At 35.4% G+C, this 14,900-nt stretch overlaps 1 protein-coding gene and 1 pseudogene across 1 annotated transcript; one reads left to right on the plus strand and one right to left on the minus strand.

Moving 5' to 3' along the window:
* Positions 1-10,841: 10,841 nt before the first annotated feature.
* On the minus strand, positions 10,842-13,088 carry LOC147517122 (putative amino acid permease 7; annotated as a pseudogene).
* Positions 13,089-13,169: 81 nt separating this feature from the next.
* LOC147517123 (uncharacterized) lies at positions 13,170-13,616 on the plus strand. The gene is made up of 2 exons (XM_086593484.1): positions 13,170-13,271; positions 13,365-13,616. Exons 1-2 carry the CDS (start codon positions 13,170-13,172, stop codon positions 13,614-13,616), a joined length of 354 nt encoding a protein of 117 aa, XP_086449610.1.
* The last annotated feature ends 1,284 nt before the right edge of the window (positions 13,617-14,900 follow it).

The raw sequence follows: 14,900 nt of genomic DNA on the forward strand, positions 1-14,900 counted from the left end.
TTTTGCATTTTGGAAAGCACCAACAATAGAGTCTTCACTAATTTTTATCCAAGCAAGGCCTAGAGCTTGATCTTCGGACATGCTAAAGTGAGTTTTTGCTTTTGCTTGAGTGCTACCACTTGCTTGAGATGCTTGAGTTGATGCCATTTGATATTTTGTTTTTTTGAAGAACTGATTTTAAAGAAAAAGAAATATGATATATGATTGTTGGAAGTGTGAGTTGAAACGAAACAAATGTTGTATATATACCAAAGTTTTTATTTTTGACCGTTTTTTACCATTCTGACTTTCTGACCGTTAGTGAACTAGCCGTTAGGACTCCGGACGGGATGTTTGATTCCGTCTAGAAAAAAAGAAATATAGCGAGACGGAATGTTGGATTCCGTCTGGTGAGTTTTGTAATCCAGACGGAATCCAACATCCCGTCCGAAGTTAACAAGTCAGCCACTATCTCGGTGATGAGTTTCACCTTGAAATCAACTTGGCAAAATATTCACCAAATAATCACCTCTGCATTGTAGAGCAGTTTTTCCCCAAAACTGATGACTATAGTCACAAACCCCTTGAAATCACCTGCATTGCAAATGTTCTTATGGTGATTTAATCGGGCACTCATCAAATTGCATTGGACAGCCTCCGGCCCAATCTCGACAACTAAGTCCAACAACAATGCATACCAGCTACTATTTTTTTCAAACCTTTTTAGCCAGTATCATCTCTCTCGCGAGACTAAACCACAAACAAAACAAAAAAAAAAAAAAAACCTTCGAGCTTTCTATCGTGTTCATACTTCGAGTGTTGAGTTGTGAATCAACAATGGGAATTGAAGTTGGTGATTTCACCTAATTCGAGTCGTGTCCCGTTTAAGTATATACTCAAACTTGGTTGGGTTGATTAAACTTGATTAGGTTGATTAAACTTGATTGGGTGGAAGATTAGGTTGATTAAACTTGATTGGGGTGGAAGATTGGGTTGATTAAACTTGATGATTTCAAACTTGATTTTTTTTTGAGCTTGGGTGGAAGATTGGATTGATTAAACTTGAGTTCGAGTTTGCCCAAGCTTGATGAAGTCATTTCGAGTTTGAGTTCGAGTTTGGGTTGATTAAGTGGAAGTTGATTTTTAAAATTAACATCGTGACAAACAAACCGAATTTTTTAAGTCCAAACGACCCAGCCATGTCACCCAAGAGAATCCCCAAATGACCCCGCCATGTTGTCCAAGAGCCTACCCAAACGACCCCGCTATATCGTTTAGCTAAAAACCAAGAGTTTTGTCTCAAACGACACGCGAAGACCTCAAACGACACATGAAGACCGTTTGAGTGTACACTCAAACGATATGACGAGACCGTTTGAGTGTACACTCAAACGATATGGATAAACCGTTTGAGTATATACTCAAACGACATGGCAAAACCGTTTGAGTGTACACTCAAACGACCCAAAGGTTTCGTTATGGCGAGACCGATTGGATTGGTTTTTGGGCCTGGACTTTGATGGCAAACTTATAATATGGAAAACTTGTAATATATATATATATATATATATATATATATATATATATATATATATATATATATATATATATATATATATATATTTTTTTTTTTTTTTTTTTTTTGGTTTGCCCAATCCAATTTGATGAGTGCCCAATACAGGACCCGTTCTTTATTTATATTATACGATCCTCATCGACTTATTATTAAAATCCTTATCGACTTATAAGGTAGGTCCAGTGGGTAGATCAAGGGCATCTCCAATGGAGGGTGTAAACCGTATAGAGTGTAAAATTTACACTCTAAATGTCAAAAAACTCTTTCCAATGGGGGTATGTAGTATACCGTAGATAATAGAGTATTAGTTGATAGAGGAGGTAGGGAATTCCCCATCTCGCTATCATTTGATAAATAGCTAAGGCGACACTTTAACCACTGACCAAACAAAAAATAATTTGGACGTCACTTTAAATAACGTCCCTTTCTAATTCTAAAGTAATTTTTTAACTGGAACGTCACCTAAAGTGACGTCTGGGTTTAAAATCCAATTTTTTTTCCACTTTTCCATTGGGGAGTATAGAGTGTGGATATTTATAAGTTATACAATAGTATCCAATTAGAGTTGTAAAATCATAATGGCACCTACGTGGAGCCTAAGTGAAGGTGTAATTTTACACCTCCCATTGGAGATGCCCTTAGAGCAAGTCCAATGGGGGATTATATGGGCTGCTAAAGGCAAATATAGCACCCTAACCACAAAAATGACATTCCAATATATGGGACTGCTAAAAGGGTCTTAAATTTGGAATGAGTTAAAAACCCAGCCAAAGTTAAAACTTTCGCTAGCAGCTGCTATAATAAGTTCGAGAGACGGACGACACAGTTTCTGCCGTCCGTCAAAAATTTCAACTTAAGTTACAAAATAATGGACGGACGGCTGAAACTATGTCGTCCGTATCATTTAGCAATTCAAAAACAGAAAACGCGATTGTATTGGTTTTTTGATTTTAGGGTGCCAAATTTGGCTGGGCAAGCTAAAAGGCCTATGTGGCACCTTTTAGCAGCCCAATTTAACAGCTCTCCATTGGACTTGCTCTTAGTTAAGAACAAGCAAAAAGAGTATACGTACATCTTGTGTACAACAAGTTAACAAGGCTCTAGTATATGTATTTCAAGCGATTATGGCTTGGGCTTGTATACTAAGAAGTAAAAAAACGGCATAATCAAGATGGCATTATCCAATAAATATGCATATCCTTGCTTTGATTGTTCTATTGAAGGTTCGCCGATTACTTAAGAACATCATCAATTGCGGGTAAAGTATAGCCGTTCCAATTTTTTTTCCCTGTTTTTTAAAGTGATTTCTTAGAACAAGATGAATAAGGATGAATATATATATATATATATATATATATATATATATATATATATAATATATATTCATCCTTATTCATCCTTATTGTACATCCTTATTGTTCATCCTTATCAAAAAGTGCATTTCAACAATGAATTAGTGGATGATTTTTTGTAGATATATTCTACTCACCATGGATTATATGTCTACAAAAAATTAGCTCAATTCGATATTTCTAGCCTTGTCAAACTTAAAATTATTTCTAGACCGTTAGATAAAATTGCAAACTTAAAACACTATTTTTGACAAAGTTCCACATATTGGATTGAGCTAATTTTTTGTAGGGATATAATCCATGGTGGGTAGAATATATCTACAAAAAAGTGACATCTTTATAATGACATCCTTATATATATCGCCTTGGCTAGAGTGACATCCTTATAATGACATCCTTATTGTACATCCTATCAAAAAGTGCATTTCAACAATGAATTATTACATTTCCAAAAGTGTATATCAGTCCCTCTCTTAAACGTAGGTACTTAAGATAATAACTAACGGAGTAAACCTCACAACCTCACAAGATATCCCACGAGATTTAGTCAATCCAAAAACTAAAAAACCCCACTCGTATAGTCGTATCTCTCTTTCTCTTTTATTTTCTCTCCCATTTTTTACTCCCGTAACTCTCTCTCTCTCAACTAAAGGAACAAAAAAAAATGAAAAAGAAAATAAACTCTCGTTGCTCTCTCTCTCACTTCCTCTGTTCACTCGTGTTTTTCTCTCTTTCCATCTTTTGTTAATAGCTTCCATGGAAAGCTCAATCTATTCTAATATGGCAGCCTATTTTGTTTTTTTTTTTTTGAAGATTTTTTTGTTTGAAGTTATTTGAAGTAGCGGTGAAACTTGAAAGTAGAGGTAAGGGTATGGATATGTTGACTTCGATTTCATATTTCTGAAACTTATTTCTCGTATCAAATTTTGTTGTTAGTAATTTTATTTTGTAGTTAAATTTTTTTTGGGGCATATGGCGTCTTGAATTTCAATATCAGGAGTGATGGGTATGTCAATGGGCATGATCTAGTGAAGCTGAAGTTGAATTTGGTTTTACGTTTTGTTGTTGGCTTTCTAATGGTAATTGGTGTGAGGGAGTAAACTGGTTTGTCAAGCACCAATGCATCTAGGATCGGAGTACTTAATTTCTATTGGAAAAGAACGTCATTTGATTGTCTTGATCTTGTACTATGGCTGATTAGTATTAACTACACTGCCTAGTCTGGTTTGCAAACAAACATAAGCATAATATCTCTTGTGTTTCTCTGTTTTCTGCTATTGGAATACTGAACAGGACAAAAAAAAACATAAAAGTTCAAGTGACAAGATCGGCTTAAGTTTTCAAAGTAGAAAAGACAATTGACTTACCGATTTGGTTATGAGCCGAAGAAGAGAAGTCGCAAAAGCTTAGCAGTAATCAAATAATACATTTTGAGAAATGAGATGTGGAGTATTATTTGGAGAATTAATGAGATGTTGAGCAGCCTACATTGTTTACTGGTTTTTATAAAATGCCGATAAACACATTCACAAGGATTGGATCTTTAGCTCAAATGGTAGAGCACTTTGGAGTTATCCAAAGATATGGTGGTTCGAATCCACCAAGATCCTATATTATTGTTGAGACTTCCTCATTTCGGTTCAAGATTGTACAAGCACATGCACTTTAGTGTCATTTTCCAGCAAGCACAATCAATCATTTATGGATATGAGGGTGTATAAATAGCCTAAATTTAGGTCCTTCATCACTGCTGTTGTTGCCCTTTGTATTCCTTGTCAGAATTTCCCTGCATACTTCTGTTCCTGGGTACATGCCATCACTGATCACTTCATTCCTCCCTTCACTCTCATCACTTCTGTTTCTAGCTTTATAGCTATTTTTACTTTTCGGAGATTGCCACCCATTGTCATCACAAAACAGTTGCTATGTGATAATTTTGTCAGAGATGCACAGTGATTAAGGCTATAAGGACCTTTGTAAGTAATGACCGTGTGAGGTTTCCCCTTGAAGAACTATCCCTATTAGCTTTTGTGATTCCTAGTGGTGGTCTACTCCAGTAGCATTCTAGTATCTTTGGCGCTCTTCTGAGTTTGCATTGGACACTAAAAGCATTGAGAACAGCGAGGTCTTGAACTGAGTTGTCCGTGAGCCCACTGGAAAGCTTATTATGAGCTCTCTTAACTGCACTTAAGAGCTGCAAGCAAATGAAGCCGAAATTGGATTTACTCCCATCATAGTTAATCATATTACTATTCGTCCAAATTTTCACTAACAATGTGATGGCAGTAGCACATACTCCACATATCTTTAACAAGCCTGCTTCTAGTTTTACAAGTAAGCATCATGTTAGAAAAGTTTATTTAATAAAGGTTTTCTCTAAAGTTTATCTAATAAGTCATGTGGGTTTATTAATAAGTTTATTTATTAACCAACAGATGTCAAAAAAGTTTATTTAATAAGTCTGCTTCTAGTTTATCTTTAACAAGTCTGCTTCTAGTTTCTAGGACTAGACTGTTAGATGCATTATTTAGGTGGGTTTCGATAGAAAAGTTTATGAGCTCAAGTGGCTCAGCATAATGCTTACTTGTAAATTTGCCTAGACTGTCCAATTCTGGGGACATATCAGAGTAAATTTGCCTCAAGACAGCAATCAGCATGAAGAAAAAGTAAAGGAAAATAACAATGCAGTTCAAGCGCGCAATAACCATCGTAAAAGAGTAATTGAGCTCCCTGCCATTCACTTAGTTACTACACACTTGTGCCCTTAGAGTACAAATGCTTCACTATCCCAAAAAAAAGTTACTACACACTGAGAACATTTCTGCCGGTCAAGTGATTTGAGGATTCAATGTAACTCAATCATGGTACCACCAACAACAACTAAACCACAAATGTCAATTTAATGCAGAATAAAGTAAAGGCTAAAAATGTTGACAAAATATTGATGGTCTGAAAAGAAAAAGATCATTCTCTATGCTGACATACACAAGTCTCTACAATGAGCTCAAACACCGACAATATCTGATTACCAAGTCTCCCATTCATTCATAAAGTTATTCCACATTGATACAGCAATTGCGTTACGTAGCAAATATGCAGTCTAATCTTGCATCATAGAAGTGCATTGTGCCTCAGGTTGATCATCAAGATCATGCAATTCTTCCAAAGCTTTACTCTGTCCGGCACAGAATAACCAATCATTTTTCTCTTCGCGTCTAATATGATTGTGTATGACACAAGCAACTAAGACCAAATCCCTTTGCCATGTACTTTATGCATATCAATGCAAAGCTCCATCACCTAATATCAAGCAAAAATTCAATACAACAAAGAGTAAAAGCAATACAATACTATCTAAAAGGTAAAAAATAATACAAAAAATCAGTGTACCCGAGGCAGAATAAGAATCATCATCACTATTAGAATTTGTATTAGTTTCATCCTCCTCATCACATGAAAAAATTTGTGAAGCTTGTTCGCTGCAAGGAAATTAACATAACAAAGAATATGTGAAATGCACTTTTAGGATTAAAAATGAAGAAATAATAAATTGGCATTTCTTACCCATTGTTAAGCATTGGACAATTCCTTTTGTCATGAGATACTCCAATCTTATTACATCCATTGCACCGCCTGCCTTTACTTTGCTTCCCCTTTCTGAGTGCCTTCTCTTTTCCCCTCTTAAGCCTTTTTCCGCAACCTTTTGACCTTGCTTGACTCGGTTCAGTATAATTATTTTCCAGATTAGAACTCTTATTTATAGGAAAAATATTTTTATCGCGTGTTGCTGCTACACTTGTGCCACAATCAACTAACTTCTTAATCTCTTCAAGTGCACTACATAAAGCATCTGTATACACTTTAATTGTTTCTTTACTTCTAAGAGATTCATCAACTACAACTGTAGACATTTGAATCAGTTCATTCCTCGTCAAAAGGTATAATTGATTATCTTTTATCTCCATTCCACCATCATCAATGACTGTCTCTGATTTTGCACTTTTACACCATCTCTTTAAAATGTATTGGTCCGGCAATTTATCAAAATCATGCATCTTGTTCAAATATGCCAAAATATGTCTACAAATGACCCCCGCACTTTCAAACATTTTGCAACTGCATGAAGCCAAATCCAAATCTTTTTTATAACAATCTTCCCGCACTCTATACGTTTCCACCACTTCCTTCCCCAAGATTTTTCTTTCAACTTTATAAACACAACAACTGTCATCGTCACTAAGAAGCTCAAATCTATAGTTCAAGCTCTCCCACAACTCATCTTGAAATTTAAAAAACAACTCAAGTGTATAAACATCAGCCATATGTACCAAAAAATTATGGGGCATTTTCAATTTAGGCTTCTCAATCATATCTTTGTTATCAGCCATTAATTCTTCATGGCGTTGGTGCATAATTCCCCTACCAAATTGAATCATAAAATCTACTAAAGAATTTTCCTTTGAAACATACCTCTTGTAGAATGAATGAGCACTTTCCGCTCGCTGGCTACTTGACATACCAGCAGAGAAAATATGATTCACATATGCACGGGCCCACCTTTGTGAAACGATATCGTTACATTGATTGTAGCCATTTGTTTTCATGTAAACCACTCCTTTGAACAAGATCATTCCATTTGGAGTCAAACTCGTCCTTCGTCTCACATCTCCATATGCAACTTGAAAACTCACCATAGTACTCAGTATACTTAACTATATCTAATCTCTCGGAAAATTTCGTTAATATGTGCCAACTACAGTACCTGTGACAGAGTACCCAAATCTTTAGTATGTCAAAAGAAATAAAAAGAAAAGAAAAAATTACAATACCTGTGATAAGTAGTTGAAAGAACTTGAGAAATGGCTTTTGTCATTGCTGGATCCTGATTTGTTATAATCATCTTCGGCGCGTCGCTTGACATAGCTTCTAAAAATTGGTCGAATAACCAACAAAACGACACTGCGATCTCATCACATAAAAAAGCACAAGCAAATAAAATAGTCTGGCCATGATTATTAACCCCAAATAATGGTGCGAAAATCAATCCATATCGATTGGTCTTATAGGTAGCATAAAAAATAACCACATCTCCAAAAACTTGTATGCTTTCGCCTAGAGGTTGCATCGTCCAAAAACAACGAGTAATTCTTTGTTCAGCATCTGCCTCAATTTTAAAAGTGAAAGAAGGATTCTTTCCTTGTTCCAATTTTAAATACTCGTGAAACATATCTCCATCGTGGCCCTTCATCTCATTACGCTTGTTCCTTTTCTGGTTATATAAATCCTTCTGTATAAAACCAATGTTTTCTATCCCACCTGACTGCACTCCAAGCAAGCTGAATTGTTGATGTTCGTTGTGGTATATAAACCATGCTAAGTTGTTGCGTTAAACATTTTTGGGCATTAGAAAAGCCACGGTGAGATCTCAGAAAGTGTACTCTACTCGGAGTTGACAACGAGTGAGTATGCCCCTCAACGAACATACTAATTACAAATGCACCGGATTTTGTCTTTGTCACTGCTACTTTTGCTTTACAATCTTCTTTTATATTACCCCGACGCCTTTTTTGCCCAACATCAGCTACTAGTAAACTTTTTCCTTGTTTATAACAAACATATTCCTTACTTATTGTTACACCATCCTTCTTCTGTTGAGTCCAACTACGTATACTAAATCCAGCTATTTTTGCATATGCGTTATAAAAGTTGTAAACGTCATCCAATGATTCAAATTCTTGACCTACTTTTGGCTTCACGTCATTTGATTCTTGAGGAGTATAGATCTCACAATTTTCAGCACCTAAGTTCCCACTCTCTGCATCGAGTTCCGAATTCTCCATCACTATAACCTAACACATAAGAAAAAATTAAACTTATTACCAAAAAACACCATATAGTAATAATTAATTATTTGTTTTAGTATAGCAACATCTTATCAATTCTCCAAATAATACTCCACATCTCATTTCTCAAAATATATTATTTGATTACTGCTAAGCTTTTGCGACTTCTCTTCTTCGGCTCATAACCAAATCGGTAAGTCACTTGTCTTTTCTACTTTGAAAACTTAAGCCGATCTTGTCACTTGAACTTTTATGTTTTTTTCCCGTTACGTATTCCAATAGCGAGAAAACAGAAAACACGAGATATTATGCTTATGTTTGTTTGCAAACCCGGACTAGGCGATGTAGTTAATACTAATTAGCCATAGTACAAGATCAAGACAATCAAATGGCGTTCTTTTCAATAGAAATTAAGTACTCGATCCTAGATGCATTGGTGCTTGACAAACCAGTTTACTCCCTCACGCCAATTACCATTAGAAAGCCAACAACAAAACGTAAAACCAAATTCAACTTCAGCTTCACTAGATCATGCCCATTGACATACCCATCACTCCTGATATTGAAATTCAAGACGCCATATGCCCAAAAAAAAAAATTAACTACAAAATAAAATTACTAACAACAAAATTTGATACGAGAAATAAGTTTCAGAAATATGAAATCGAAGTCAACATATCCATACCCTTACCTCTACTTTCAAGTTTCACCACTACTTCAAATAACTTCAAACAAAAAAATCTTCAAATAAAAAAACAAAATAGGCTGCCATATTAGAATAGATTGAGCTTTCCATGGAAGCTATTAACAAAAGATGGAAAGAGAGAAAAACACGAGTGAACAGAGGAAGTGAGAGAGAGAGCAACGAGAGTTTATTTTCTTTTTCATTTTTTTTTTTTTTTTTGTTCCTTTAGTTGAGAGAGAGAGTTACGGGAGTAAAAAATGGGAGAGAAAAATGGGGAGAGAAAATAAAAGAGAAAGAGAGATACGAGTGGGGTTTTTTAGTTTTTGGATTGACTAAATCTCGTGGGATATCTTGTGAGGTTTACTCCGTTAGTTATTATCTTAAGTACCTACGTTTAACTATATATATATATATATATATATATATATATATATATATATATATATATATATTATTTCTTGTTTTGTCTTATTCCCAAAAAGAAGACGACCTAAACTTTACCCGTCCAAACCATTTATATAATTTTCGAGTCAAATGGTCACGAATTTGACAATTGCTAGGATAGAAATTGATGTTTAGCAATGTGTTGGAGGTCTGAATTGTCAAATAACTTGCTACCTGTTACATTGGCAATTGTTTTTAGCATTGCGTTGATGATGCTCTTTATGAGTTAGTTATCTAAACAATGTAAAAAAATCTCGGGTGCGAACAACAGTAGATTCTGTTTTTATCACGGTGGCAGAATCGTAATTTTTTTGTTTTCGCGTGACAATTTCATAGCTTCTCTATTTGTTTTTTGTGGACAAAACGGTGGCAGTTCTATATATTTCATCAAATACGGTGGCAAAATTTGAAGTCTTTTAAAAAAAATAAAAAAAACAAAAAAAAATTATTTCATCGACTCATGTGGACTCCGCTCCACTAAAAAATTAGTAATAAAAAATGTGTTGAAAAAATGCGGCGCACAGGGCTAGTGAAGAATGATGAGTGAGATTCATATCCAAAAAATGGATAAATTTGATACATGAGCAGTGTCAGAGTGATACAATGACATTTCTGAGCTTATTAGTTCAATTCCTATGGATACAAGAATTTGAAATTTTCAAAAAGTAAACGATATCATCTTGTGACGATAACTTATTAGGAATATTAGCTCAACATTTTTTTTTTGGCTAATTGCTAATTGAGCAAATTGTATTGATATGTTGGGTAAAATTACAATGAAGTTTAGTACATTACAAGTGAGAAGTGTGTTGGGGGAGGACTGCATCCTTAATTAATGACAGTATATCTTCCCCACTAGGCAGGTCCTATATACTTCTAGCAATCATGTGCACAATTCAACACCCCCATATTAGTTTACAAACCTATAGTATGGCATGAGAGGTGTCTCCCATATGAGCTTATTAGCTCAACTTGGCATTTATAAGTACTTAAATTGATCCGATCAGCGCAAGCAACGATACCATCAGGCATACAGTGCTAAATGTTCGAAGAATAATCCACTTTCTTGTCCAAGCACCAACTTTCCCTTGCACAATAATATACATCTCTACTAGATAATATATAGCCGAGGGCCAAAAGTTCAAAGCGCGCGCCCAGGCCAGTACTCCCAAGAACTAGGTTGAAGTAAGGGAACAACATTGCAATTCCTATTGTTGATACAACATAAGCTGTTCTTAAGCAGAGGCTTAAAAGATTCACTCTAAAAGCTTGCAAAACTGGGATTGGGATGCCGTAGGAAATGTTGATGAAGAAATTGTTGTGGTACTTCTTTGCTAACCATCCTTCAAGGAATGCGAAAACTGGCTGGCTGTATACCTACATAACGAAAAATAGAGACATTATATTGAATATTTTAGGAAATGGAATGATCCAATTATAATTAAGTACTACGATTCTTTGGAACTTCGAAACTGAAAATGCGCAATCTCTTTTGATTTAAAGAAGCCAGAACAAATAAACCATGGAACAATTGCAAGTTATTTAGATATTACCTGATATCCACCAACAAGATGGACAACAATGCATGCGTTTGCAAAGTCAACAAGCCAGTATGGTTCATAGAATCCAAAACCCGTCAAAAGGTTTCCGGCTGTCTGGTTCCCAAATGCCGCATACTCAAAAAGCTTCCACAGCAGGGGTAGAACACCCTCAACATAGTCGTGATGAATATTGCAATCCTCGATCCCTTCTTCATGGTCTGGTTTTCTGATGGTGGTGACTTGAGAGTATCCTTCATTTTCAAATGCTTATATTTCTATGGTTCAGCTTCTGTGATGAAATTAACTTAAATGATTGTTTGAAAACTCTCTGATTGTTCAAAAGCATGCACACATCACATGTATCTCAATAAGAATCAAGGAGTATGGGTAGGCAAAAGCTATGTCTCCTAGAGCTTGCGCAGGGGCGGCTCAAGGCAATCGGGCCCTAAGCAAAATAAATTCGAATATGGGGCCTTATAGTATTAATATATACCAATAAAATTGTTACATCTTATGTATTTGTTTACGTTATTTCATATAAATGCAAACCTCAATTTATTTAACAAAGAATTTAGAAGATAACATGCAATTATTATAAAAAATTATTCCAACTTTTTATTTTTTTTCTTTATTGAATAGTCATCTCATAAACTTGACACTTCAATATATTTATTTAACAAAGAAATACACAAGAGAAAGAAAAAGAATTTTACACCGAATAAACACAATATATATAATGAGGGATTATAGGGAAAACCCAAAAAAGACAAAAGAAGAATAGAGGTAAGATTGAAGTGTTGGCTTCAATGCCCCATATTTGATTATTTGTTATAGAGTGATCAAAAAATTTAATAAATTATAGAGACGTGTATGTATTTTATTGGAGAAGGCAAAAATGCGAGGGAAACGAAGGCGTTTAACGTGATTTTCTAGTTTCCAATTTTCCAATATAAAAAACGTTTATCTAACGGATTAAAATAAATGAAAATAATAATTGTTTTTTGGCTAATAAAGCAATTGGGGCTGCTTATATTATGCTATGGGAGCCGGCCCTGAGCTTGTGAGACTATCCACACTTTTTGAGCTTTAGTGGTTGTCGGAACTCCTCCAAGGCTCCCCTTAATCCATCCATTTCCTGTGCGCCAGAGGAAATTTAATGGAATAAGATGTTTAAATTAATAGGTAAAATGGCAAATCATATATACATAGAAAATATTGGCCGGAAAAAGAGAATTGTTGAAGTATTCACACACGGCTATGTGTGACTTGAGTCACAAGTGTTTCCTTCCTTGTGATGCAAGTATTTCTTTTCTCATATTTGGTTATTCCTTTTATTGCATCCCTTGGGTAGCAAGTGTTTTCCCTTACTGTAATCCTTGGTGAAAAAGTCACTCGCTAAAGGAGAAAGTTTCTATTTTGTTCATTGTAAAGTTCAATATAAGTACAGAGAAATTTAGTCTTCCAGTATTCTGGAGAGACACCAAAACTTCTTATTTTCATCATGGTATCAAGAGCTTAGTAACGATCGTTTCTCTTTTCTGTTTTTTTAGTCCTCTCTAGCTGGTTATCATGACTAAGCCCGACAATCACAAGACTCCACCATCTGATTCATCCTCTAATAATTCTCTCAATGATCAAGGATTAACCAATGATCCTTTCTTTGTTCATCACTCTCATAGCCCCTCGGCTATTCTCGTTTCTCCATCTCTCTCGGGTGACAATTATGGAACTTGGGTTCGAGCTGTAACAATGGCTCTTCGTGCTAAAAACAAGTTGGGTTTTGTGGATGGTACAATCTCGAAACCTGAATCTCAAACTGATCTGCATAAGTGGGAGCGTTGTAATGATTTGGTTAGTTCTCAGATCTTAAACTCAGTATTTAGCGACATTTGCAGCAGTATCTTGTATGCTAACACGGTTGCAAAAGTTTGAGCTGATTTAAAGGAGCGGTTCTCACAATCTAATGCTCCGAAGATCTATCAGTTGAAGCAGTCCATTGCATCACTAAAACAAGATGAGTCGTCTGTGTTCGCTTATTTTACAAAACTCAAATCTCTTTGGGACAAACTCAATTCAGTCTGTGTTATTCATCCGTGTTCTTGCGGTAATGAAAAAGCTGACATGGAACGAATTCAACAAGCAAATCAAGCAATGGAATTTCTCCAAGGTCTCCACGATCATTTTTCAGCTATTTGAAGTCAAATTTTGTTAATGGAACCTTTTCTCAATGCCACAAAAATCTACTCTTTGGTACGTCAAGAGGAGAAACAACAAGAGATTCACTCTATGTTGTCTCCTACACCTGAAGCTGCAACACTCTCCACCACAAAATCCGGCTTTCATATGAACAATCCTCAGCCCCGGCCTAATGTTTCTGTCAACAACCAAAGTGGAGGATATCAAAAACCGCAACAACGCCCGCACTGTGAATTTTGTGTTAGGGATGGGCATTGGAAATCTACTTGTTACAAGTTGCATGGGTTTCCTCCAAAGTCAAGGGACTCCGTTGGATCTGCTTCAACATCAAAACTTGAAGATAAGCCTATTGTGAATCCTCTAGTTATCACTCAGGAACAATACAATAAGTTACTTGCAATGCTTTCGTCAGGTAGCAATAATTGTAATGCTCACCTAGCAGGTATAGCTCTTACTGTTCCTCCTAGTTCTATTTGGATTATAGATACTGGTGCAACAAACCATGTGTCATTCTTTGTCTCTGTTTTTTTCATATAAATCTTGTTCCACGCCCTTTTATGTCCAATTACCAGATGGAACTAATTCTTTAGTTACACATATTGTACTGTTATTCTCGCACCTAATCTTAAGCTTGAAAATGTTTTCTACATTCCATCTTTCAAGTTCAACCTCATGTCAGTTAGTCAAATTTTGAAATCTCTTAATTGTCAACTTATTTTTTTACATGATCGGTGTGTTTTCCAGGACCTGTCAACGAAGAAGAGGATTGGACAGGGTAGCTATCATGAAGGGTTATATTATTTTCAGTCTTCCTCAACTTTAGCAGTTATCAAGCCACCTAGTATCGATCTTTGGCATTGGCGTTTAGGGCATTTGTCTTATCGTTATTTAGAAAGGTTAAGTCAAGATGTTCCATTTATTTTGTGTTCAAATAAAAGTGTTTGTCAAGTTTGCCTGCAAGCTAAGCAACACTGTTTACCTTTTCCTTCTAGTAATATCACTACTACTGAACCTTTTCAATTAATACACTGTGATATTTGGGGTCTTTTTTCTTATCCTTCATTAAATGGGTCCTGTTATTTCTTGATTATCGTAGATGATTATAGTCTATGTACATGGATCTACCTAATGCATGTTAAATCTGAAACAAAAATATTATTACAGTCCTTATTTATTTGTCATGGTTAGAACACAATATAAAACTCACATTCATACACTGTATTCAGGGAATGATCCTCAACTATTCTCACAAATCCAAAAGATACGTTCTGATAATGGTACAGA

The sequence above is a fragment of the Coptis chinensis genome, chromosome 2 (genome assembly GCF_015680905.1).
Source record: "Coptis chinensis isolate HL-2020 chromosome 2, ASM1568090v1, whole genome shotgun sequence".
Classification (NCBI taxonomy): domain Eukaryota; kingdom Viridiplantae; phylum Streptophyta; class Magnoliopsida; order Ranunculales; family Ranunculaceae; genus Coptis; species Coptis chinensis.

Bases quoted from the DNA above. Each gene is read 5' to 3' on its own strand.
- LOC147517123 (XM_086593484.1), top strand. From the start codon at position 13,170: ATGGCTCTTCGTGCTAAAAACAAGTTGGGTTTTGTGGATGGTACAATC. The intron at 13,272-13,364 runs GTTAGTTCTCAG...GCTGATTTAAAG, and splicing joins GGGAGCGTTGTAATGATTTG to GAGCGGTTCTCACAATCTAA.